Source organism: Nematostella vectensis, chromosome 5 (genome assembly GCF_932526225.1).
Source record: "Nematostella vectensis chromosome 5, jaNemVect1.1, whole genome shotgun sequence".
Lineage (NCBI taxonomy): Eukaryota > Metazoa > Cnidaria > Anthozoa > Actiniaria > Edwardsiidae > Nematostella > Nematostella vectensis.
The window spans coordinates 6211473-6238253 of NC_064038.1; the positions used below are offsets into that span (position 1 = coordinate 6211473).

At 42.2% G+C, this 26781-nt stretch overlaps 1 protein-coding gene and 1 pseudogene across 1 annotated transcript in view; both read right to left on the minus strand.

The window, feature by feature from the left end:
* Positions 1-1670: 1670 nt before the first annotated feature.
* LOC116617596 lies at positions 1671-6989 on the minus strand (annotated as a pseudogene).
* Positions 6990-10790: 3801 nt separating this feature from the next.
* The window catches only part of LOC116617606 (sterol 3-beta-glucosyltransferase UGT80B1), a 32843-nt gene continuing 16852 nt past the window's right edge, over positions 10791-26781 (minus strand). The window contains exons 5-8 of the mRNA XM_048727519.1: positions 15155-15234; positions 14117-14315; positions 13527-13753; positions 10791-12945 (exon numbers count right to left, since the gene is read on the minus strand). Of these exons, the coding sequence (XP_048583476.1) occupies positions 12491-12945; positions 13527-13753; positions 14117-14315; positions 15155-15234 (961 nt within the window). The 3' untranslated portion in view covers positions 10791-12490. The remainder of the gene's footprint in view (positions 12946-13526; positions 13754-14116; positions 14316-15154; positions 15235-26781) is intronic.

Here is a 26781-nt window from a genome sequence, read left to right on the forward strand (position 1 = left end):
TGCACCCACCATCCGGGTGACAGTACAAAGGGACCGGAGGGATTCTTCGGGGAGGAACTGGCCGTCCACCAGGCTAGGATGAAGCCGAGCTAGCGATATTCCAAATTGGCGACAAGAATTTGACGAGGAATTTTATGAGATGGCTCAAAAGATGGTTCAGAGCATCTTGGTCCCGACCTATACAGGGGTGGGGGACCTCCAAGGGTATATCGAGTGCGTAGAATTCTACTTTGAGCTGATGAAGACTCGCACAGAGAGTATCGCCTGTCTGTTGCTGACGGTAGGTCAGTACCAAACGCTGAGAGATCTGGTAGCTCTCGAGGTCCAAAAAGGAGTGGCATACGACACGCTAAAAGGGAGGCTAATAGAGCACTATGGTTCTGTGAGGAACACTCGTTTAGAAAGAGCAAAGTTTCGGGCTCTTAGAAGAGACAAGAAGGAGAGCTTTGCCGATTTCGAGGTGCTGCTACGCAACGAGGTATTGTGAATATACCGGAGAAATTTACCTCTGGGATGAATCATGCAGGGATTGAACGAAAACTTTTTCAAAAGGAGAGTTCATTAAAACTCTCGGAGGCTGTACAAGAGGCAAGCACATTCCTTTTGCTTGATGCAAAAAGCGGAAGTGAGGGCCAGAGCGACACAACCGTCTCCGTGTTGGCGATCTCAAAGGGAAATGCGGTAGTATGCTTCCGTTGCGGGAAGAGAGGGCATGTTGCAAGTGATAAGAGTTTCAAGGCCATTGGCAAGAAATACAACAGCTGTGGCGCCGTTGGACATTTTACAAAGAGCAAATTCTGCCGAGGAGTAAGACCAGAAAAAAACTCCCAGTCGTCACGCAGTAGGAATGGCAGCCGTCCGTGACGTGGAGCCCCTACAAACCACATCACCGATCGATGCAAAACAGGAAAAGGCGGTAACATATTTGTTTTCTTTAGAGACTAGAAACGGAAAGATAGCACCCACGTGCGAGGCAGAGATTAGTGGTATGTAATTTTATCACTGATTCAGGAGCTGCGGCTAACATAGTTTCTGATGAATTGGATGATAAGATCAAACGTGAAGTGGTTCTTAGGAAGACTACCAAAAAGTTGTTTGCTTTTGGGCAATCGGTGCCTTTGAAATTAAAAGGAGAGTTTGAAGCGGAAATTACCGTAAAAGATACAAAGCTCTCTCTATTTTTTACGTGTTTGATGGAAACCCATCTGATCAGTAACAAAACCGCTAATGAGTTACGATAACTTCATGTGAATTCCGTCACAGGTCAAAAGTGTCACGCCAGTCTATAGAAGGAAATTAAGTCAATGTTTACTCAGTGTTTCGAAGGGCACTAAGGTTAAGTTACATGTATACCCGGATCGTGAGCCTGTAGCACAACCGGTGCGCAGATTGCCTTTCGGATTCCGAGATAAAGTGGCAACTTTGCTGGAAAAGCTGGAAGCCAAAGATATCATAGGATCGGTGGAGGGGGTTGGTTCACGTTGGGTAAGCCCTATTCTCGTAGTTCCCAAATCAGACGGTGATTTGCTAATGTGTATTGACTTCAGGAAGGTTAATGAAGCAATAATTAATGAAGCAATAATCAATAAAGCAATAATAATGAAGCAACATTTTCCCTAGTTGTTGTGATTAGTTTTATATTTATAGTTGATTTAGGTTATTCATTTTTAAGTCCTACATTCCATTATCAAAAAGGGGAGGGATGTAGTGTATTAGCATTAAGATATTTATAGGATTAGCGCTAGTTAAGATGTAATTGATTATGTATGTAAATGATTATGTGACAAGTGATTGTTATGCCATATAAGGTCAAAGGCGTATACTATATAATTATCTGAATTAAAGAATAAAGTTAGTCTACAGCACAAATCGAAGGGAGCAGTTGTCTTGTTATATGCCGAGCTAGAGATATCCCAAAGCTACTACCTTCAACCAGATGAGTACAGGACTGGTATTTGACATGGGCAACAACATAAGGTCGCCAAAATGAAGCACTTGTAGAGGCTCTACAGCGAATGAAAACGGATAAGGATTGCAACCCCTAGAGCACGCAGAGCGATGTGGCAATAAAACTGTGACTGTCACCAAACCAACCACATTGTGTATACGTTAAAGATCTGGCTGTCAAAAATACTAAAGTTCATAGATGACAATGATGAGTGAGTATTTAATCAATACCAAAATATCAAGACCAAAACAAAAAAATACCAACCACTGTCTAGATTTGTGGCAACCATGGGAAAGGCTCCATGAAAATGAAATTTCAACTTGCTAGATTGTGTCGACCAAACTCTAACAAAAAGATGCTGGTGTTTTCAATTTATAAGGGAAAGTACACCAGGAACAATCTGAAAACTGTACTTGGCAAACACACCCAAGACTTGGGCTAACTGCTGACAAACTGGAAGTAAGATTTTCTGATAGACATCAAAAAGTCAAGGTAGTCATCTTTATTTTTTTGTTTTCATAGGGGCAAAGATGTTGTTCTCTTCCTAGATGGCGACTATGAGCTTATTTGCAAGTTAGTTGGAATCAGTGGGGCCCAGGTATTAAATCATGAGTAAAAAATCCGAAATGTACTGTTAATATATCAGAATATATAAATATCAGAAAATACTTTTTTTCTGTGTTCTGACATCTTTGTCCTTGGTGTACTGTGAGCCAACAAGAAATGAAGAAACTAAGAGAAGAGAGACCAGAGACCACAACTCGCAGCAGTCAACATCTCCAGAGCTCACTTCATCTGTTTCAAACAGAAAAGGGCCCTAAGAAACTACTTCAACGGACCAACTGACCAGGTTTGCCACGGGTAGGTTGTATTGTATTTAAAACAAATAAAATTTAACTGAATTGCTTTTCACCTGTATAACTGCAGATATTCTTGTGCCTTCTATTTAAATTTTGACACAATTAATTCCATTTAATTATTTTACTCGACAGATTTTTTAACCTGGCCTACACATAAGCCTTGAGATTTATAAGATATTTTTTTTATGCTTACTGAGGAGTGTGTTGTGCTTGATGAGAAAATTGAATTGAATAATATCAACCGATAATTGGAAGCACAATCCATGCAGTGATCTTGAAGAAGACATCGCAAACTTTGGTAAAGCTTCAGAACACAATAAAAAAAATAAAAGTTCAGAAGAGAGAGCTTCAACTATGGAGGAGTACATGATTAGCATACTTAGTATGGATGGAATTAGCATACTTAGTATGGATGGAAACAATAGTTTCCGTATTTCACAGAATCTCATCACCCAAACGATAGAGTCTGTTAAGACACTACAGAAGGAGGCTGATAATGAGGTAAAAATATTGTTAACAAAAACTCGGGTAAAATTATCCACAGCTTAAGTAAGCGTCGATATATTTATCTGAGTGTTGGAGCTAGAGAAATGCACTTAAACCAGAAGATAACAGTAGGACCCTTACATTTTTTGTCTTTTTCACTTATCGTTTTAGAGAGCTCAAGTTGAAGCCCGTCTCTCTGAAGTGGTCTACACTAAGCACTTGGGTACTTGCAACTTGCAAAGCTACTGAAAAAGTGCTGCAAAGCCTTAATGTCAAGAGGCAGGCATACCGCAGTAATAGCTTTGTTGGCAATCATGTTGTCTCAAGGTAGCATTAGATATTGTATTGTCTTAAAAGCAAGACCTCTAACAACATTTATTGATTCCACCTGTCCATTTCACACAGGAAAGAAGTATTCAAGCCATCTGTAGTGCAGTGAATGAGATAGCAAATGGCAGTATCAGAGATGCAGATGTAATAAGAGAAGCAAAGGAAATAAAACAAAAAGTATTCTGAGCTGTTTACCCTGTTTTCTTTTTGCCATAAGAAGTACAACAGTGGTTTCCCAATGGGATCTGATAGATATTATCCAGTTTTAAATGTATTTTTTTCCTTTTCTTTTTTTCAGTTTTTTGCTATGTCTGTTTGGTTATGCAATATTTATGCAGCATAGCCCTGCATAAGAGAGCTTCAATAAGTGTATGCAAATGTAAATGATCTTGTAGACCAGCATGGTTATTTTTATGGCTGATCTGTTTAATTAATGTTTTGTCTACAGAATAAGACAAGAGCAAGTTTGTGACTTAGTTTCATTTCACGTTCACAGAGGTGACTTTTCTGCATAAAATACATATGCAAGAGGAGCATATAGTTCCCTTTAAAAGGCAGTGGTAGCTTTCTCTGGGCTTCTCAAAGGAGCAGAGAGTTGATTCGCCATGCGTTAGCGGCACTAGATCAAATCTGGAAATTGAGAAAAAAAAAATTTTTTTTAGACCGTAATCAAAATTTCCCCCTAAAGTCAAAAGGACTTAAAAACGTGAAATAACATTTGAGACTTTTTAAGAACCCACAGGAACTATGGATATACATATAGTGTACTTGTTCTTACAAGTTCTTATACGTTGGAGCAAGAAAGAATGATGGCTCAAGTTATTCAATTAAAACCAGAAAGGCATACTGTACGATTTGTACTTTGTACAAGCTGGAAAGAACAATAGATATTATGGAAGCCACAACTGTCATATGTTAATAAAACGAAGTATGTGGGGTAGATATGACATTTTATGCTGTGCTCTCGTTATTATCTGTGGTCCTTTTGTCATTATCTACGGTCCCTTCGATATTATATGTGGTGTGTTCGCCATTATCTGCTGTCCGTTTGGCATTATATGCGTTGCTTCCAGCATTATCTGCAGTCCTTTTGCCATTATATGCTGTGCTTTCGTCATTATATGCTGTGCAGTTGTCATTATCAGTGGTGAGTTTGCCATTTAATTGTGATGCTTTCGATGCCGTACATGCTTATGTTTATTGAGCTAAACGCAAATTATAATTTCATACTCATCAAGTACTTTCGTCTTTCTGTGTGGCGTGTATGCCTTTACAGTAGGTGGTCATCATCATGGCTTTCGGCGGGTTCATTTGCCTTTGTACGGCGTTGTTCCTTTTGGATAGTTACGCTTTTTACGTGGTGGTTCGCGGACTCGGCTGGTCAGTGGATGATTTAACATTTGAGAACCCTTTGCTTTATAGATAGGCCAAAATGGCGGCGCCAATGATGGCTACAGTTTTGAAAACTCAAGGTCTAGGAAATCTTATTCAAAGACATAGTTACTCTGCTCAGCATCAGAAATTAACACACTGGGGGTCTCATATTATTTTTGTTCTACAAAGAAGTTCTTTTGTCTCTATTCTTCTTGTTCTTTGTGTCGAGGTGCGGAATTGTTCTAATTTGCCCATCAAATTGCAGCTTGTAAGAGCTGCATACTGACCCTCAAAAACTTGATTGTAGCCAAAATAATTCAATTTTTTACCAATGACAACACCAATTGTTGTGTATTTGGTGTGAAGGATTTCTTGCAAGCCATACTGAAAAAACTGTTTGTCCATCTCTTTCAAAAGGAGACAGAAAAACTCCTTCCTTGGTCAACCATAATCCTCAGCTATCTGTAATTATTGCAGATGCCAATTACTTTATCATTCATAATTGAACAAAATAAAACTAGCAAACAACTTAGAATAAAAAATAACATACCTCATCATAGAACTGCACCTCCAATGTTTGGCGTAAGTTTGTCAGGCTATCAATTTCTGTGAATGCAGTTTCAATCAGATCATAGCGATTCACCGGTATGTAGTTTGTTTCGCATTCATCGCACTGACCAACATCTTTCACCTCTAGTGCCCTTCCTTGTACCATTTCTGCTTGGCGTAAGTTTGTCAGTCTACCAATTTCTGTGAATGCAGTTTCAATCAGATCATAGCGATTCACCACTATGTAGTTTGTTTCACCTTCATCGCACTGACCAACATTTTTCACCTCTAGTGCCCTTCCTTGTACCATTTCTGCTTAGCGTAAGTTTGTCAGTCTATCAATTTCTGTGAATGCAGTTTCAATCAGATCATAGCGATTCACCAGTATGTAGTTTGTTTCGCCTTTATCCCACTGACCAACATCTTTCACCTCTAGTGCCCTTCCTTGTACCATTTCTGCTCAAAGGTAGCATAGAATCTCTATAGGATTCTAAATATGGTTTGTTTTACAATATATGTGACTGTTTCTGTTGCAATACTCTCAACAGACTTATCACTGGGAAGGGGTGATGCACCTCCTGAGATACTTGGTTCTTCTCCTGTCAGGTCCATGGTTACAACTTCAGGGGGGGGGGGGGGTTGGCCTGCTATAACCATTTACAGATGACTATGTCTGTTCTCCTTGCTTGTCTTCTAGTTCTTCTTCTGGGCTGTCTGAGCTGTCTGAGGTACTACCATTTCTAAAATATGAACAACCTCCAAAATGTGACCTGAGTTCTGTCACAGAAAAAATCCGATAGCAGATCATACATTTCTCCTTGACTTCTGTGACTGGAGAAGGGGTCTCACATTTGGTCGAAAGCTTTCTTTGGATTGGCCTCAGGTTTACTTTGCTTTGGCCTGGAATATTGGTACGCAACTCTTTTGGTGCACGAGAGCATTCCAACAAACGCAAGTCACGTGAATTGCTCATACAGTACAGCAGCTAGAACCCCCCTGCTTCTTGGTAGACCATTTTCATCTTTCATATCTGAAGTTATTTTGTCCATAACTTCCAATTCACTTTAATCAAGGTTTAGAATAATCTAAGTCCCAAACCTGCTTTGGCAAGTAGTTGTTTTTCAGTCGAGGTAGGTACACGTAAGGCTAGTACATCGGCTAGACATATGAACTGGACAGTCCATGTGCGCCTTTTGGCTTTATCCTCTTGATTGGAATCGATTATGACGACCCGCACTGAAGAGGTGAGATCGCTCTTCTCGGGGACAGCCATCGAGCTGACTGTAGATGTAGATGGCTGATGGTTGGATCCGGAGCTTGCACGACATGCATTTCGCAAGCGAACCCTATCACCAAGTGTTTCAACGCTGAGACGCTGTAAATCTCCATCTGAGGCTAAAATTGTCTCAGTATCAACCATTTCAACGCTTAATTTGTCAATGTTGAACTCTAGGTAATATAGCATCCATAACCTCTATCACTAGTTAAAAGGCTTTGCTAGAACAACAAGAGGAATGGGAAGATCACGGGGACACAGTGGAGATACGGCATAATTAATGAGGGCTCAGAAAAGCAAAGGACTCCTAAAAATTACATCATCCCTTGACCAGCCAAGTCCACGAACCACCGCGTAAAAAGAGTTACTATCCAAAAGGAACAACGCCGTACAAAGGCAAATGAACCCTCCAAAAGCCATGATAATACACACAGAGAGACGAAAGTTCTCGATGAGTATGAAATTATAATTTGCGTTTAGCTCAATAAACATAAGCGTGTACGGCACCGAAAGCACCCAATTAAATGGCAAACTCACCACCGATAATGACAACTGCACAGCATATAATGACGAAAACACCACGTATAATGGCAAAAGGACTGCAGATAATGCTGAAAGCGCCGCGTATAATGGCAAAAGGACAGCAGATAATGGCAAACACACCGCATATAATATCGAAGGGACCACAGATAATGACAAAAGGACCACATATAATGACAAAAGCACCGCGCATAATGACAAAAGGACCACAGATAATAATGAGAGCACCGCGTAAAATGTAATATCTACCCCACATACTTCGTTTTAAACATATGGCAGTTATGGCGTTCCATAAGATATCATCAAAATCAGCGACATTGCAAATAATTTGTATAGGTATGCCGATGGCCCGCTTTGTTTTCGCGTCTCCGATATTTTCCCTATTCGAAAAAAAGATTTAAAAATTCACCAATCTGTGCACTGTCGAGTGGGATCCATCGCGAATAGCGCGTAATCTGAACACATGTGCTTTCGTGGGACACGGAATTTGGCAGCATTCAATGAGCGATAACAAAGGAATTTTTACAATTTACCAAAATTTTTTGGGCCTGCTAGCATTCCGTTCCCTGTTAGCAGAGGCCTCTTTTCTCTGTATTTCGCTGGGCTAGAGTTCGCGAGGAAAAGATACCTCTGCCATGTGTCGCAAGTTTGTTTGATCAAACCGCCGTCCACGATCGTGGACGAGATCCAGAGTGCATGCTCCGTTCATTAATTACTGGCCACTATTTGAGCCCACAATGACTAGCGCATGCATGAAACGTACATCCGCTGCGGGATAATAAGCCCGCATTCGAAACGGCGTCCTCCTTAGAAATATCACGTGACGAATTATAAAAGAAGCCATTCAATGCCTTATCTTCATTCACAATTTTCTCTCTTTTGACTAACGAGTCAATCTTCCGTTTACAGGTTTTGTATATTCTTCTGGGAATAGCTGATCTAAGTTTACCAAAAAGTTTTGTAACATTTTCTTCGAATCCAACTGTGCGATATTTACATTGAAGAAACCCGCCTGTCCAGATGTCTTGAAATTAATCCCACAAACAAGACAAAACTCGTCTTTGCTGCGTTTGTTGTTCAATCATTTTAGTGACGTTTTAGGTGATTGAAATTGAACAGTTGTTTTCTTTTTTCGAAGAGGAGAACTAACCGGAGTTTGATTCATGATTTCCGACTAAACCCATGCAAAGCATATTAGCATATTGACAGCTTTCGAGCGATGGTACGGGTTTTGGCGCTTATAAACGCTCACGCATGCGCAACAGAAACAGTTTCGACCCATGGCAGAGGTATCTTTTCCTCGCGAACTCCAGCCCAGCGAAATACAGAGAAATGAGGCCTCTGCTAGCAGGGAAGCATTCTGTGAAGTTTGGTAAAGACAAACAAATTTTGCTTTGAAAGTTTGCATTTAAAAACTGCTTAAACTGACAGACTCCGCTTTCAAAACAAACTAGTGCAAACGAGCGGGGGCAAGGAGAATCAAGTCCCTATCAATATGTGATCAATCGATGCTTTCGCTCCAGCCACGAAAATGTCTCAGGATAAAAAAAAAATAGCTCACATAATTCCCAATTCTTACCTCTGCTAATACCAGAGGTCACCTCTAGCTTTAAATTGATAATAGAAACTCGTCTATTTGGAGGACTTTTGGAGGACACAGTCCAAAGACCTTCAAAGTTTGCACGGAAGAATTTGAGTCCTGTGATCTGCGCATAACCACAGGAGACCCAGTATTGCGCATTCATACAGCCCTGCAAGGGCGGTAGGAACAAAGTTGTTTTATGCTAAATTCTGATAATAAACCAAGAAACTCCCTCTAATTTGGCTGAAATGTCATTCGCTCACCACGCTCTCTCCATGTTTGATTATAAAACCCGGTCAAGTTACGTTGCATAATCTGAGCTTACCCGTGGAGCACTAACTGTCCCCGACGCGTTAGCCGAACGTTTCGTTTATATCAATTTTGCTTAAAAAACTCTGTTCCTACTGCCCTTAGCAGTGGTCATTCTCGTTCCCAGAGCCTCCCCAGCTCGCTGTTCAACCATGAAGAAATTTAATAAAAGCCCCACCCCCTCTGGATACAAACTGTAATCAACTGCCCCTTCCCTGAAGCGTGTGTGTGGAATAAAGTTGAACCTGCCCTCAGGATTTTCAGCAAAGAATATTGCCACAAGCAGAAAGAAGATAAGCGTTCGCAACTTGTATAATCAGCGAAATCTTGTTTTGAAATGAGACGAAATATAAATCACAAGAGCTTTTTTTTTTAGCTGGTCAGCAACAGTTTGAACAACAGGGGGGGGGGGGGGGGGGCACTCGAGACTCGAGATTATCAAACAACCGTACCCTGAATGTACAGGGCTGAGTGCAGTAGAGGAAAAAATCCGATAATAAACAAACGGGGGTTTTGGTAACTTCAACTAATGATTATTTTATCGAAAGGGAAAAGCTTAGCTATAAATCGTACAGGACACAATATTATATTCACTGGGGTTACGCGTACTACTAGCCGAATTCCGGCATGGCCCATCATGTTTCTTCTCCTAGTGCCGGCGGCGTGCATTTACGTTTCGCAATTCTGGCACCTTTGACCATATGTGAATCTTCACTTATAGCGTCATTTTGACTGTACGAGGAACTGGAAAGGGAGACTAAAAGTAATATCAGAATAAGAAATAGTATGGCACGGCCATTTTTTAGTCCCAGTCCTTTAGCTGTTTAGACGGACACGAAATATTTTGTGAATTCAGCTTCCTCGCGAAATTAAAGTGACGCGAAATTTAAGTGTAATAAGGTAAATACAGATAATACATTTGGGAAATACAGATGAAATACACAAATACACTGTTTGGCGGGCGAAAATGGTATGCCTTTCACAATTATTTGATTTGTGCAAAAAAAATCAATAATTGTTGGAATGTACAATTTTTCAACTTTACAAAGGGGGGGGGGGGGGTAGCCACGGATTTAGTCAGCAAATAGCGAAAAGGCTGCATGCCCTCCCCCCCAAAAGGCTGCATACTTTCCTCCGAAGAAAAAGGAAATAGGCTGCATGCGGTGTCTCCTAGTAAAACTGAAGAATATTCTCGTCGCATTTTGATTTCACAGGGCAGGAACCAGCAACATCCCCCCCTGTCCCATTACGCCGGTACGAGCCACGCCCCCTTCCCATTACGCCCGTACGAGCCACGCCCCTTCCCATTACGCCCGTACTAGCCAAGCCCCTGTCCCATTACGTTCGTAAGAGACACGCCCCCTTCCATTAAGCCCGTACGAGCCACGCCCCCTTCCCATTACGTCCGTACGAGCCACGCCCCCTTCCCATTACGCCCATACGAGCCACGCCCCCTTCCCATTACGCCCGTACGAGCCACGCCCCCTTCCCATTACGCCCCGGTTTCAGGGTAGAGTTAAACAATAAATCAGAAGGTACTTCAAACATCCGATTTATTATTTATAAACTAAACATTAAATAAACCATATTTGATTGCTTGTGTGCTCAAATGGCTCCCACTTTGAAGTCACGGTACATATCGATGTTATACGAACCCTATATTACAAGTAATATCGATAAACTGCAATCTCGTTCCCAGAGTTGTTGCGTGTCGGGAAGCATGACCGAGGTGCTCTGGGAACGAGAATACGATAAACTGCACGATGGCTACCGTCCCACAAAACCCTTCCTAACCATTTGACAGCCAAGCACTTCTAAACACGCCACCTCATCACTTTGAAGTGCTCAACAATGATAGAGCAAATAACAATAGGTAGCCATGGTTGATCGTCATATAAAGTAAATTGCAGAAAGGTAGTGTAATAGAAACCACTTGAGCACATAAAACTATAGCTATAAATAAAATACATTAATAGAATGTATTATTTATCATAATTTTGAGCGTGCTAATTATCATTACACGAGTCTTACACTTGGTGTTACCAACTCATTTAACTCTATTATACGATGCCTCATTTTCAAATAGCCTCTGCCAGCCGCCATTTTGTCATCCTACCTAAGAACCAAGTGTGAAAAAGCATCCATTTCCACCGGCTGATTTGAGGAGGCCAATGCGATATTTTCGATTGAATTTGGTAAATGAGATATTAAACTGTTTTTAGATGGCTGGCTTTTTAGAGATTTTAGCACATAATGCGGCTTTTAAAAAAACAATAACAAAGGTGTGGCTGACCAGGGCTCTTTGAGGGGCGGAATATTATTGTTTTACACCTATTCAAAATCGTTGCTCGCGATAAAGGCAAAACAATTGCCAAATAGCAGTTCGACGACCAAATGGTACTAATATAGATAGAGAACAAAAAAGCCACCATCTGACCATCGGGTGACTCTTTCGCAAGATGTTTTTTTTTACACAAGATACTAAATGAACTGTTTCACAGCACAGTGGATAAAACGTTTCACACACCCACACAATAACTCTGTGATTACAAAAAATATCCGTATCTCCCTTACACTGGGACCAAAACCTTTCTTTGCTTGATTTTTTTCTGTTCGAAACTGAAACTACGAGAAATACCATCGGATTCGCGAAACACAAGCGAAATTTCTACTACCCCCCCCCCCCCCCCCCGATTTTCACCATCTGAAATTGTCCAAAACCAGTTGTAAAAAAAAAAAAAAAAAAATGGTCTAACCCACAGGAAATAGGTATAAAAACACCCACCCCGTTTTTATTTTCATGTTCTTCTCGGCTTCGGGGAGAGGTGGATCTTTACTGGAAGCACACATTTTCAATAAAATTCTAAAATTACTGGCGCAGCAAAAACGAGTGCGCTCAACGGTTGCTTCCTCTCTCTGGAAGCAATACACCAAGGACTGGTATTCGTCTTTAATAAGACTTTTTCTGAAGACGTCTTATTAAAGACGAAAGATTGGCAGAGTCGAATACCAGTTTTTGGTGTATTGTATTTATCTCTCAGGAAGCAGATATTTTTCGCAGCTTAACATTTAAACAAATTTGCCAAATTGGAGAATAAAATATACACAATTACAGTCACTTGTGGGTAGCAGCCAAAGGTTTTAGACAGAAAGTTTCATCTTTCTACTCGAACACTACTCACTACCCATCGCTGATATACCGACGATGTCCTAGCACAGAACACTCATTATCCAAATCAACTCCGGAGAGCTTTAGAAAGAATCGAAGCTCCTTCCTTAACCCCGTCTTCCTTTCTAAGTATTTCAGAGTAATTACTAACTGAAAGGAAAACGTCGTCTTGTAAAGCTGACCGCAGCGCGTCCGTAAAGCTCGTCACTGTAATGCTTCTGGGATGTCCCAAAGACTCGCCGACGCCCATCCACGCTACCTTATCCGCCCAATACGATTGGTCAAACATAAACGGGCACACAATTTGCGGTACAGAGGCACGGATAGCAGAGGCGACTGTCCCACTGCCACCATGATGCATGACTGCAAGGCATTTTGGGAAGAGCTGAGCGTGCGGGGTATACTGGGTAACGCAGTAGATGTTACAGTAGAGGACGTTTTTGCGGACCATTTCCCAGGCTTTGAGCAAAGAGGAGTTGGGAGACACGTGGAGTAAAGCCTTGATGTTACATTCCACAAGACCTGTTGTGAAAAAAAAACATTTTCAAGGAAGCTCCCTGCAGTTTTCTAGTAGCAGTTTTCATAGTCTGCTAATTGTTCAAGGACTATAGTTTCTGATGTGCAAAGCTAGTAATGCAAGAAGATTGCAAGTCTATTTTACAAAATTGAACTTTAGAGATGGTTGGCCTGTTGTTATTTGAGTTACACAGTGAAAAAACAATGGATAATGAGTTTTCATTTTTGTTGTTGCAAATCTACACTACAGTATACTGTGTGGTAAATTCTTTTGAAAGAATTAGACAAAGCCTTAGATATTTTTCTCTGCAAAACTGAAGTTAGAAAATATCTGAAAATCAGATTTGAGATATATACTTTACTGTTGCCTTTTTGTTTATCTGCTAAAACATTCATGGAAATAGGGGGGGGGGGGGGGGCGTGGCCCGCTCGGCCCAACCTTAAATTCGCCATTGGATGAACACAGATAATGCATAAGGCAGATGCGCCGTGCCAAGGCAAACAACGACTTTACTTCAAGAATAATGTGCACAATTACCCAGAATAAGAGAAGAAGCAATATTTGAAATATTGGACTCTACTCTAACCTTCATTTATTATGCCAACCAACTCCACACAATCCAGACTTGAGAAAAAGCCTAACTCCTCCATCGAGCCAAAGCCAATGTACAGTGGACTTTCCTTGGCTTCGGCCATTGTTTGAAAAAAGTCCTCAAGAGACACTTTAGGACTGAGCAGGGTGGGCTGGAGAACCTCAATGTCACGGTAGTCTTCTTTGGGTGAGTCTAAGAACCAGTACCCGCACATTGACACGCTAAAACAACAAACAGCACACACACAAAAATTACATTATGTCTCATGGAAACATTGGAAAATATTCTTCATATACATATAAGTCAAAGAAACGTTCTTGGAATATTCTTCATATACTGTATGAGTCCAAGAACCAGAACTATCTTGAAATATTCTTCATACGAGTCTAAGAACCAGTAACTGCACATTGACACACATCAACAACTGACATAAATAAATTATATAGTGCTTGTTTTACATTATGTTTCATGGAGACATGGAAAAAAAATATAGTAACATATGGCTTTCTGGCAGCCCAAAGTGGGGGGAGGGGGGTTAAACCCCCTTCACCCTCCCCCTAGATCTGCTACTGTATCATATGTACCTATCTGGCCAGTATCCTGGCTTTTCCAAGATGGACGGACTGATCCCATACAGTAAAGGTGTGGCAAGAGGAAGCTTGTCACTAGGGTGGACCTCAGCCATTGGACACACAGGTAACCCAAGGGATTCACAGAACTCGCCAAAGTCGTCCAGATAGAGTCTCCACATCCAGTGATCAACATCCCCATATGATACACACCCTACACATGAATTATAACTGTTAATCAACCTTCCCATATAATACAAACTCTTACACATGAGTGATAACTGGTAATCGTATGCTCTAGACAATAATACATTACTCCTGAAAAATGTTCTACAAATTTTTCCGGATATTCTCCAAGAAAATTCTAAAAATCCTGAATATTTATTTTAAAAACCTGATTTTTTTCCTAGAAATCTCTATTAATCTCAAAAAATTGGCTAAAAAAGTTTGGATATTTTCTGTAAACATAAAAAAAAAACCGATTTATAAAGAATTTGTTGTATATATATTTAGTTTTCTGTATTAAGCTATATTCTTGTATTCATGTGTAAGTGACAAGTTTTGACAAACTAATTAGTTCTTATATAACAGTAACTGCAAACAGGGATTTGTTACTTGTGAGAATGGCACTGAAGATCAATTTGTTAGCAAACAGGTAGCATTTCCTCAGAATTTTAGCTCAAATACCTAAAAAAATCTAAACAATCCCAAAATGTTCTAAAAATCTTTTTCTTCTCTAAAAATCCTGAAAAAAATCTGGCTTAATGTACTGTATCTAGGCCTAAAATGCTCCTTGGAGCCAACAACACATTTTTAAAATATTTCCTGATAAAGCCACCATAATATATATAATGGTGGGGGGCTGACAACAATGCAAGATTTCTGCACATGCTAAACAGTTCTGCGAACAATAAAAACTTTTGGACATCCATGCACCTTGCAGGTGGATCCAGGAGTTTATATTTTCTTTGCAAAATCTCTTAAATAGGGAAGTCAGGAGCTGTATTGCCCACCCTTGGTTTGTGTTCCTTAGAACATATAAACATACTGTACCTTCAGGAGCATTTCTGAGCCTTTCATAGAGGTCTGGATAAGCATCAACAAACTTGCTTTCAAATGTGACAGGTGGGGTCCTGCAACCAACAGCACCACCATTAATCAGCCTTCTCAAAACCGGCCAACAGCACCACCATTTATCAGCCTTCTCAAAACCAACCAACAGCACCACCATTATTCAGCCTTCCTAAAACCAACCAACAGCACCACCATTATTCAGCCTTCTCAAAACCAACCAACAGCACCACCATTAATCAGCCTTCTCAAAACCAACCAACAGCACCACCATTATTCAGCCTTCTCAAAACCAACCAACAGCACCACCATTATTCAGCCTTCTCAAAACCAACCAACAGCACCACCATTAATCAGCCTTCTCAAAACCAACCAACAGCACCACCATTAATCAGCCTTCTCAAAACCAACCAACAGCACCACCATTAATCAGCCTTCTCAAAACCAACCAACATCACCACCATTAATCACCCTTCTCAAAACCAACCAGCATCACCACCATTTATCAGTCTTCTCAAAACCAACCAACAGCACCACCATTAATCAGCCTTCTCAAAACCAACCAGCAGCACCACCATTATTCAGCCTTCTCAAAACAAACCAACATCACCACCATTAATCAGCCTTCTCAAAACCGGCCAACAGCACCATCATTAATCAGCCTTCTCAAATCCAGTCAAGAGCACCACCATTTATCACCCTTCTCAAAACCAGTCAAACAGCACCACCATTAATCACCCTTCTCAAATCCAGTCAACAGCACCACCATTAATCAGCCTTCCTAAAACCAACCAACAGCACCACCATTATTCAGCCTTCTCAAAACCAACCAACAGCACCACCATTATTCAGCCTTCCTAAAACCAACCAACAGCACCACCATTATTCAGCCTTCTCAAAACCAACCAACAGCACCACCATTAATCAGCCTTCTCAAAACCAACCAACAGCACCACCATTATTCAGCCTTCTCAAAACCAACCAACAGCACCATCATTAATCAGCCTTCTCAAAACCAACCAACAGCACCACAATTAATCAGCCTTCTCAAAACCAACCAACAGCACCACCATTAATCAGCCTTCTCAAAACCAACCAACAGCACCACCATTAATCAGCCTTCTCAAAACCAACCAGCAGCACCACCATTAATCAGCCTTCTCAAAACCAACCAGCAGCACCACCATTAATCAGCCTTCTCAAAACCAACCAACAGCACCACCATTATTCAGCCTTCTCAAAACCAACCAACATCACCACCATTATTCAGCCTTCTCAAAACCAACCAGCAGCACCACCATTAATCAGCCTTCTCAAAACCAACCAGCAGCACCATCATTAATCAGCCTTCTCAAAACCAACCAACATCACCACCATTAATCAGCCTTCTCAAAACCAACCAGCAGCACCACCATTTATCAGCCTTCTCAAAACAAACCAACATCACCACCATTTATCAGCCTTCTCAAAACCAACCAACAGCGCCACCATTAATCAGCCTTCTCAAAACCAACCAGCAGCACCACCATTAATCAGCCTTATCAAAACCAACCAGCAGCACCACCATTATTCAGCCTTATCAAAACCGGCCAACAGCACCATCATTAATCAGCCTTCTCAAAACCAACCAGCAGCACCACCATTAATCAGCCTTCTCAAAACCGGCCAACAGCACCACCATTAATCAGTCTTCTCAAAACCAACCAACATCGCCACCATTAATCAGCCTTCTCAAAACCAACCAGCAGCACCACCATTAATCAGCCTTATCAAAACCGGCCAACAGCACCATCATTAATCAGCCTTCTCAAATCCAGTCAAAAGCACCACCATTTATCACCCTTATCAAAACCAGTCAACAGCACCACCATTAATCACCCTTATCAAAACCAACCAACTTCACCACCATTTATCAGCCTTCTCAAAACCAACCAACAGTCCCACCATTAATCAGCCTTCTCAAAACCAACCAGCAGCACCACCATTAATCAGCCTTCTCAAAACCAACCAACATCACCACCATTAATCAGCCTTATGAAAACCAACCAACATCACCACCATTAATCAGCCTTCTCAAAACCAACCAACATCACCAACATCACCACCATTTATCAGTCTTCTCAAAACCAACCAACAGCACCACCATTTATCAGCCTTCTCAAAACCAACCAACAGCACCACCATTAATCAGCCTTCTCAAAACCAACCAACAGCACCACCATTTATCAGCCTTCTCAAAACCAACCAGCAGCACCACCATTTATCAGTCTTCTCAAAACCAGTCAACAGCACCACCATTAATCACCCTTATCAAAACCAACCAACAGCACCATCATTTATCAGCCTTCTCAAAACCGGCCAACAGCACCACCATTAATCAGCCTTCTCAAAACCAACCAGCAGCACCACCATTATTCAGCCTTCTCAAAACCAACCAACAGCACCACCATTAATCAGCCTTCTCAAAACAAACCAACATCACCACCATTAATCAGCCTTCTCAAAACCAGCCAACAGCACCACCATTATTCAGCCTTCTCAAAACAAACCAACATCACCACCATTAATCAGCCTTCTCAAAACCGGCCAACAGCACCATCATTAATCAGCCTTCTCAAATCCAGTCAAGAGCACCACCATTTATCACCCTTCTCAAAACCAGTCAACAGCACCACCATTAATCACCCTTATCAAAACAAACCAACATCACCACCATTAATCAGCCTTCTCAAAACCAACCAGCAGCACCACCATTAATCAGCCTTATCAAAACCAACCAGCAGCACCACCATTATTCAGCCTTATCAAAACCGGCCAACAGCACCATCATTAATCAGCCTTCTCAAAACCAACCAGCAGCACCACCATTAATCAGCCTTCTCAAAACCGGCCAACAGCACCACCATTAATCAGTCTTCTCAAAACCAACCAACATCGCCACCATTAATCAGCCTTCTCAAAACCAACCAGCAGCACCACCATTAATCAGCCTTATCAAAACCGGCCAACAGCACCATCATTAATCAGCCTTCTCAAATCCAGTCAAAAGCACCACCATTTATCACCCTTATCAAAACCAGTCAACAGCACCACCATTAATCACCCTTATCAAAACCAACCAACTTCACCACCATTTATCAGCCTTCTCAAAACCAACCAACAGTCCCACCATTAATCAGCCTTCTCAAAACCAACCAGCAGCACCACCATTAATCAGCCTTCTCAAAACCAACCAACATCACCACCATTAATCAGCCTTATGAAAACCAACCAACATCACCACCATTAATCAGCCTTCTCAAAACCAACCAACATCACCAACATCACCACCATTTATCAGTCTTCTCAAAACCAACCAACAGCACCACCATTTATCAGCCTTCTCAAAACCAACCAACAGCACCACCATTAATCAGCCTTCTCAAAACCAACCAACAGCACCACCATTTATCAGCCTTCTCCAAACCAACCAGCAGCACCACCATTTATCAGTCTTCTCAAAACCAGTCAACAGCACCACCATTAATCACCCTTATCAAAACCAACCAACAGCACCATCATTTATCAGCCTTCTCAAAACCGGCCAACAGCACCACCATTAATCAGCCTTCTCAAAACCAACCAGCAGCACCACCATTATTCAGCCTTCTCAAAACCAACCAACAGCACCACCATTAATCAGCCTTCTCAAAACAAACCAACATCACCACCATTAATCAGCCTTCTCAAAACCAGCCAACAGCACCACCATTATTCAGCCTTCTCAAAACAAACCAACATCACCACCATTAATCAGCCTTCTCAAAACCGGCCAACAGCACCATCATTAATCAGCCTTCTCAAATCCAGTCAAGAGCACCACCATTTATCACCCTTCTCAAAACCAGTCAACAGCACCACCATTAATCACCCTTATCAAAACAAACCAACATCACCACCATTAATCAGCCTTCTCAAAACCAACCAACATCACCACCATTAATCAGCCTTCTCAAAACCGGCCAACAGCACCACCATTTATCAGCCTTCTCAAAACCAACCAGCAGCACCACCATTAATCAGCCTTCTCAAAACCAACCAGCAGCACCACCATTAATCAGCCTTCTCAAAACCAACCAACAGCACCATCATTAATCAGCCTTCTCAAAACCAACCAGCAGCACCACCATTAATCAGCCTTCTCAAAACCAACCAGCAGCACCACCATTTATCAGCCTTCTCAAATCCAGTCAACAGCACCACCATTTATCAGCCTTCTCAAAACCAACCAGCAGCACCACCATTAATCAGCCTTCTCAAAACCAACCAACAGCACCACCATTTATCAGCCTTCTCAAAACCAACCAGCAGCACCACCATTAATCAGCCTTCTCAAAACCAACCAGCAGCACCACCATTAATCAGCCTTCTCAAAACCAACCAACAGCACCATCATTAATCAGCCTTCTCAAAACCAACCAGCAGCACCACCATTAATCAGCCTTCTCAAAACCAACCAGCAGCACCACCATTTATCAGCCTTCTCAAATCCAGTCAACAGCACCACCATTTATCAGCCTTCTCAAATCCAGTCAACAGCACCACCATTAATCAGCCTTCTCAAAACCGGCCAACAGCACCACCATTAATCAGTCTTCTCAAAACCAACCAACATCGCCACCATTAATCAGCCTTCTCAAAACCAACCAGCAGCACCACCATTAATCAGCCTTATCAAAACCGGCAAACAGCACCATCATTAATCAGCCTTCTCAAATCCAGTCAAAAGCACCACCATTTATCACCCTTCTCAAAACCAGTCAACAGCACCACCATTAATCACCCTTATCAAAACCAACCAACTTCACCACCATTTATCAGCCTTCTCAAAACCAACCAACAGTCCCACCATTAATCAGCCTTCTCAAAACCAACCAGCAGCACCACCATTAATCAGCCTTCTCAAAACCAACCAACATCACCACCATTAATCAGCCTTATGAAAACCAACCAACATCACCACCATTAATCAGCCTTCTCAAAACCAACCAACATCACCAACATCACCACCATTTATCAGTCTTCTCAAAACCAACCAACAGCACCACCATTTATCAGCCTTCTCAAAACCAACCAACAGCACCACCATTAATCAGCCTTCTCAAAACCAACCAACAGCACCACCATTTATCAGCCTTCTCAAAACCAACCAGCAGCACCACTATTTATCAGTCTTCTCAAAACCAGTCAACAGCACCACCATTAATCACCCTTATCAAAACCAACCAACAGCACCACCATTATTCAGCCTTCTCAAAACCAACCAGCAGCACCACCATTAATTAGCCTTCTCAAAACCAACCAACAGCACCACCATTAATCAGCCTTCTCAAAACCAACCAGCAGCACCATCATTAATCACCCTTCTCAAAACCAACCAGCAGCACCACCATTAATCAGCCTTCTCAAAACCGGCCAACAGCACCACCATTTATCAGCCTTCTCAAAACCGGCCAACAGCACCACCATTAATCAGCCTTCTCAAAACCAACCAACAGCACCACCATTAATCAGCCTTCTCAAAACCAACCAACAGCACCACCATTTATCAGCCTTCTCAAAACCAACCAACAGCACCATCATTAATCAGCCTTCTCAAAACCAACCAACAGCACCACCATTAATCAGCCTTCTCAAAACCGGCCAACAGCACCACCATTTATCAGCCTTCTCAAAACCGGCCAACAGCACCACCATTAATCAGCCTTCTCAAAACCAACCAGCAGCACCACCATTAATCAGCCTTCTCAAAACCGGCCAACAGCACCACCATTAATCAGTCTTCTCAAAACCAACCAACATCGCCACCATTAATCAGCCTTCTCAAAACCAACCAGCAGCACCACCATTAATCAGCCTTATCAAAACCGGCCAACAGCACCATCATTAATCAGCCTTCTCAAATCCAGTCAAAAGCACCACCATTTATCACCCTTCTCAAAACCAGTCAACAGCACCACCATTAATCACCCTTATCAAAACCAACCAACTTCACCACCATTTATCAGCCTTCTCAAAACCAACCAACAGTCCCACCATTAATCAGCCTTCTCAAAACCAACCAGCAGCACCACCATTAATCAGCCTTCTCAAAACCAACCAACATCACCACCATTAATCAGCCTTATGAAAACCAACCAACATCACCACCATTAATCAGCCTTCTCAAAACCAACCAACATCACCAACATCACCACCATTTATCAGTCTTCTCAAAACCAACCAACAGCACCACCATTTATCAGCCTTCTCAAAACCAACCAACAGCACCACCATTAATCAGCCTTCTCAAAACCAACCAACAGCACCACCATTTATCAGCCTTCTCAAAACCAACCAGCAGCACCACCATTTATCAGTCTTCTCAAAACCAGTCAACAGCACCACCATTAATCACCCTTATAAAACCAACCAACAGCACCATCATTTATCAGCCTTCTCAAAACCGGCCAACAGCACCACCATTAATCAGCCTTCTCAAAACCAACCAGCAGCACCACCATTATTCAGCCTTCTCAAAACCAACCAACAGCACCACCATTAATCAGCCTTCTCAAAACAAACCAACATCACCACCATTAATCAGCCTTCTCAAAACCAGCCAACAGCACCACCATTATTCAGCCTTCTCAAAACAAACCAACATCACCACCATTAATCAGCCTTCTCAAAACCGGCCAACAGCACCATCATTAATCAGCCTTCTCAAATCCAGTCAAGAGCACCACCATTTATCAGCCTTCTCAAAACCAACCAACAGCACCACCATTTATCAGCCTTCTCAAAACCAACCAACAGCACCACCATTAATCAGCCTTCTCAAAACCAACCAACAGCACCACCATTAATCAGCCTTCTCAAAACCAACCAGCAGCACCAACATTAATCAGCCTTCTCAAAACCAACCAGCAGCACCACCATTAATCAGCCTTCTCAAAACCAACCAGCAGCACCACCATTTATCAGCCTTCTCAAATCCAGTCAACAGCACCACCATTTATCAGCCTTCTCAAATCCAGTCAACAGCACCACCATTAATCAGCCTTCTCAAAACCGGCCAACAGCACCACCATTAATCAGTCTTCTCAAAACCAACCAACATCGCCACCATTAATCAGCCTTCTCAAAACCAACCAGCAGCACCACCATTAATCAGCCTTATCAAAACCGGCAAACAGCACCATCTTTAATCAGCCTTCTCAAATCCAGTCAAAAGCACCACCATTTATCACCCTTCTCAAAACCAGTCAACAGCACCACCATTAATCACCCTTATCAAAACCAACCAACTTCACCACCATTTATCAGCCTTCTCAAAACCAACCAACAGTCCCACCATTAATCAGCCTTCTCAAAACCAACCAGCAGCACCACCATTAATCAGCCTTCTCAAAACCAACCAACATCACCACCATTAATCAGCCTTATGAAAACCAACCAACATCACCACCATTAATCAGCCTTCTCAAAACCAACCAACATCACCAACATCACCACCATTTATCAGTCTTCTCAAAACCAACCAACAGCACCACCATTTATCAGCCTTCTCAAAACCAACCAACAGCACCACCATTAATCAGCCTTCTCAAAACCAACCAACAGCACCACCATTTATCAGCCTTCTCAAAACCAACCAGCAGCACCACCATTTATCAGTCTTCTCAAAACCAACCAACATCACCACCATTAATCAGCCTTCTCAAAACCAACCAGCAGCACCACCATTAATCAGCCTTATCAAAACCGGCCAACAGCACCATCATTAATCAGCCTTCTCAAATCCAGTCAAAAGCACCACCATTTCTCACCCTTCTCAAAACCAGTCAACAGCACCACCATTAATCACCCTTATCAAAACCAAACAACTTCACCACCATTTATCAGCCTTCTCAAAACCAACCAACAGTCCCACCATTTATCAGCCTTCTCAAAACCAACCAGCAGCACCACCATTAATCAGCCTTCTCAAAACCAACCAACATCACCATCATTAATCAGCCTTCTCAAATCCAGTCAAAAGCACCACCATTTATCACCCTTCTCAAAACCAGTCAACAGCACCACCATTAATCACCCTTATCAAAACCAACCAACTTCACCACCATTTATCAGCCTTCTCAAAACCAACCAACAGTCCCACCATTAATCAGCCTTCTCAAAACCAACCAGCAGCACCACCATTAATCAGCCTTCTCAAAACCAACCAACATCACCACCATTAATCAGCCTTATGAAAACCAACCAACATCACCACCATTAATCAGCCTTCTCAAAACCAACCAACATCACCAACATCACCACCATTTATCAGTCTTCTCAAAACCAACCAACAGCACCACCATTTATCAGCCTTCTCAAAACCAACCAACAGCACCACCATTAATCAGCCTTCTCAAAACCAACCAACAGCACCACCATTTATCAGCCTTCTCAAAACCAACCAGCAGCACCACCATTTATCAGTCTTCTCAAAACCAGTCAACAGCACCACCATTAATCACCCTTATAAAACCAACCAACAGCACCATCATTTATCAGCCTTCTCAAAACCGGCCAACAGCACCACCATTAATCAGCCTTCTCAAAACCAACCAGCAGCACCACCATTATTCAGCCTTCTCAAAACCAACCAACAGCACCACCATTAATCAGCCTTCTCAAAACAAACCAACATCACCACCATTAATCAGCCTTCTCAAAACCAGCCAACAGCACCACCATTATTCAGCCTTCTCAAAACAAACCAACATCACCACCATTAATCAGCCTTCTCAAAACCGGCCAACAGCACCATCATTAATCAGCCTTCTCAAATCCAGTCAAGAGCACCACCATTTATCAGCCTTCTCAAAACCAACCAACAGCACCACCATTTATCAGCCTTCTCAAAACCAACCAACAGCACCACCATTAATCAGCCTTCTCAAAACCAACCAACAGCACCACCATTAATCAGCCTTCTCAAAACCAACCAGCAGCACCAACATTAATCAGCCTTCTCAAAACCAACCAGCAGCACCACCATTAATCAGCCTTCTCAAAACCAACCAGCAGCACCACCATTTATCAGCCTTCTCAAATCCAGTCAACAGCACCACCATTTATCAGCCTTCTCAAATCCAGTCAACAGCACCACCATTAATCAGCCTTCTCAAAACCGGCCAACAGCACCACCATTAATCAGTCTTCTCAAAACCAACCAACATCGCCACCATTAATCAGCCTTCTCAAAACCAACCAGCAGCACCACCATTAATCAGCCTTATCAAAACCGGCAAACAGCACCATCTTTAATCAGCCTTCTCAAATCCAGTCAAAAGCACCACCATTTATCACCCTTCTCAAAACCAGTCAACAGCACCACCATTAATCACCCTTATCAAAACCAACCAACTTCACCACCATTTATCAGCCTTCTCAAAACCAACCAACAGTCCCACCATTAATCAGCCTTCTCAAAACCAACCAGCAGCACCACCATTAATCAGCCTTCTCAAAACCAACCAACATCACCACCATTAATCAGCCTTATGAAAACCAACCAACATCACCACCATTAATCAGCCTTCTCAAAACCAACCAACATCACCAACATCACCACCATTTATCAGTCTTCTCAAAACCAACCAACAGCACCACCATTTATCAGCCTTCTCAAAACCAACCAACAGCACCACCATTAATCAGCCTTCTCAAAACCAACCAACAGCACCACCATTTATCAGCCTTCTCAAAACCAACCAGCAGCACCACCATTTATCAGTCTTCTCAAAACCAGTCAACAGCACCACCATTAATCACCCTTATCAAAACCAACCAACAGCACCACCATTATTCAGCCTTCTCAAAACCAACCAGCAGCACCACCATTAATTAGCCTTCTCAAAACCAACCAACAGCACCACCATTAATCAGCCTTCTCAAAACCAACCAGCAGCACCATCATTAATCACCCTTCTCAAAACCAACCAGCAGCACCACCATTAATCAGCCTTCTCAAAACCGGCCAACAGCACCACCATTTATCAGCCTTCTCAAAACCGGCCAACAGCACCACCATTAATCAGCCTTCTCAAAACCAACCAACAGCACCACCATTAATCAGCCTTCTCAAAACCAACCAACAGCACCACCATTTATCAGCCTTCTCAAAACCAACCAACAGCACCATCATTAATCAGCCTTCTCAAAACCAACCAACAGCACCACCATTAATCAGCCTTCTCAAAACCGGCCAACAGCACCACCATTTATCAGCCTTCTCAAAACCGGCCAACAGCACCACCATTAATCAGCCTTCTCAAAACCAACCAGCAGCACCACCATTAATCAGCCTTCTCAAAACCGGCCAACAGCACCACCATTAATCAGTCTTCTCAAAACCAACCAACATCACCACCATTAATCAGCCTTCTCAAAACCAACCAGCAGCACCACCATTAATCAGCCTTATCAAAACCGGCCAACAGCACCATCATTAATCAGCCTTCTCAAATCCAGTCAAAAGCACCACCATTTCTCACCCTTCTCAAAACCAGTCAACAGCACCACCATTAATCACCCTTATCAAAACCAAACAACTTCACCACCATTTATCAGCCTTCTCAAAACCAACCAACAGTCCCACCATTTATCAGCCTTCTCAAAACCAACCAGCAGCACCACCATTAATCAGCCTTCTCAAAACCAACCAACATCACCACCATTAATCAGCCTTATCAAAACCAACCAACATCACCACCATTAATCAGCCTTCTCAAAACCAACCAACATCACCAACATCACCACCATTTATCAGTCTTCTCAAAACCAACCAACAGCACCACCATTTATCAGTCTTCTCAAAACCAACCAACAGCACCATCATTAATCAGCCTTCTCAAAACCAACCAGCAGCACCACCATTAATCAGCCTTCTCAAAACCGGCCAACAGCACCACCATTAATCAGTCTTCTCAAAACCAACCAACAGCACCACCATTTATCAGCCTTCTCAAAACCAACCAACAGCACCACCATTTATCAGCCTTCTCAAAACAAACCAACATCACCACCACTATTCAGCCTTATCAAAACCAACCAACATCACCACCATTAATCAGCCTTATCAAAACCAACCAACATCACCACCATTAATCAGCCTTATCAAAACCGGCCAACAGCACCATCATTAATCAGCCTTATCAAAACCAACCAACATCACCACCACTATTCAGCCTTATCAAAACAAAACAACATCACCACCACTATTCAGCCTTATCAAAACCAACCAACATCACCACCATTAATCAGCCTTATCAAAACCGGCCAACAGCACCATCATTAATCAGCCTTCTCAAATCCAGTCAAAAGCACCACCATTTATCACCCTTCTCAAAACCAGTCAACAGCACCACCATTAATCACCCTTATCAAAACCAACCAACTTCACCACCATTTATCAGCCTTCTCAAAACCAACCAGCAGCACCACCATTAATCAGCCTTCTCAAAACCAACCAACATCACCACCATTAATCAGCCTTATGAAAACCAACCAACATCACCACCATTAATCAGCCTTCTCAA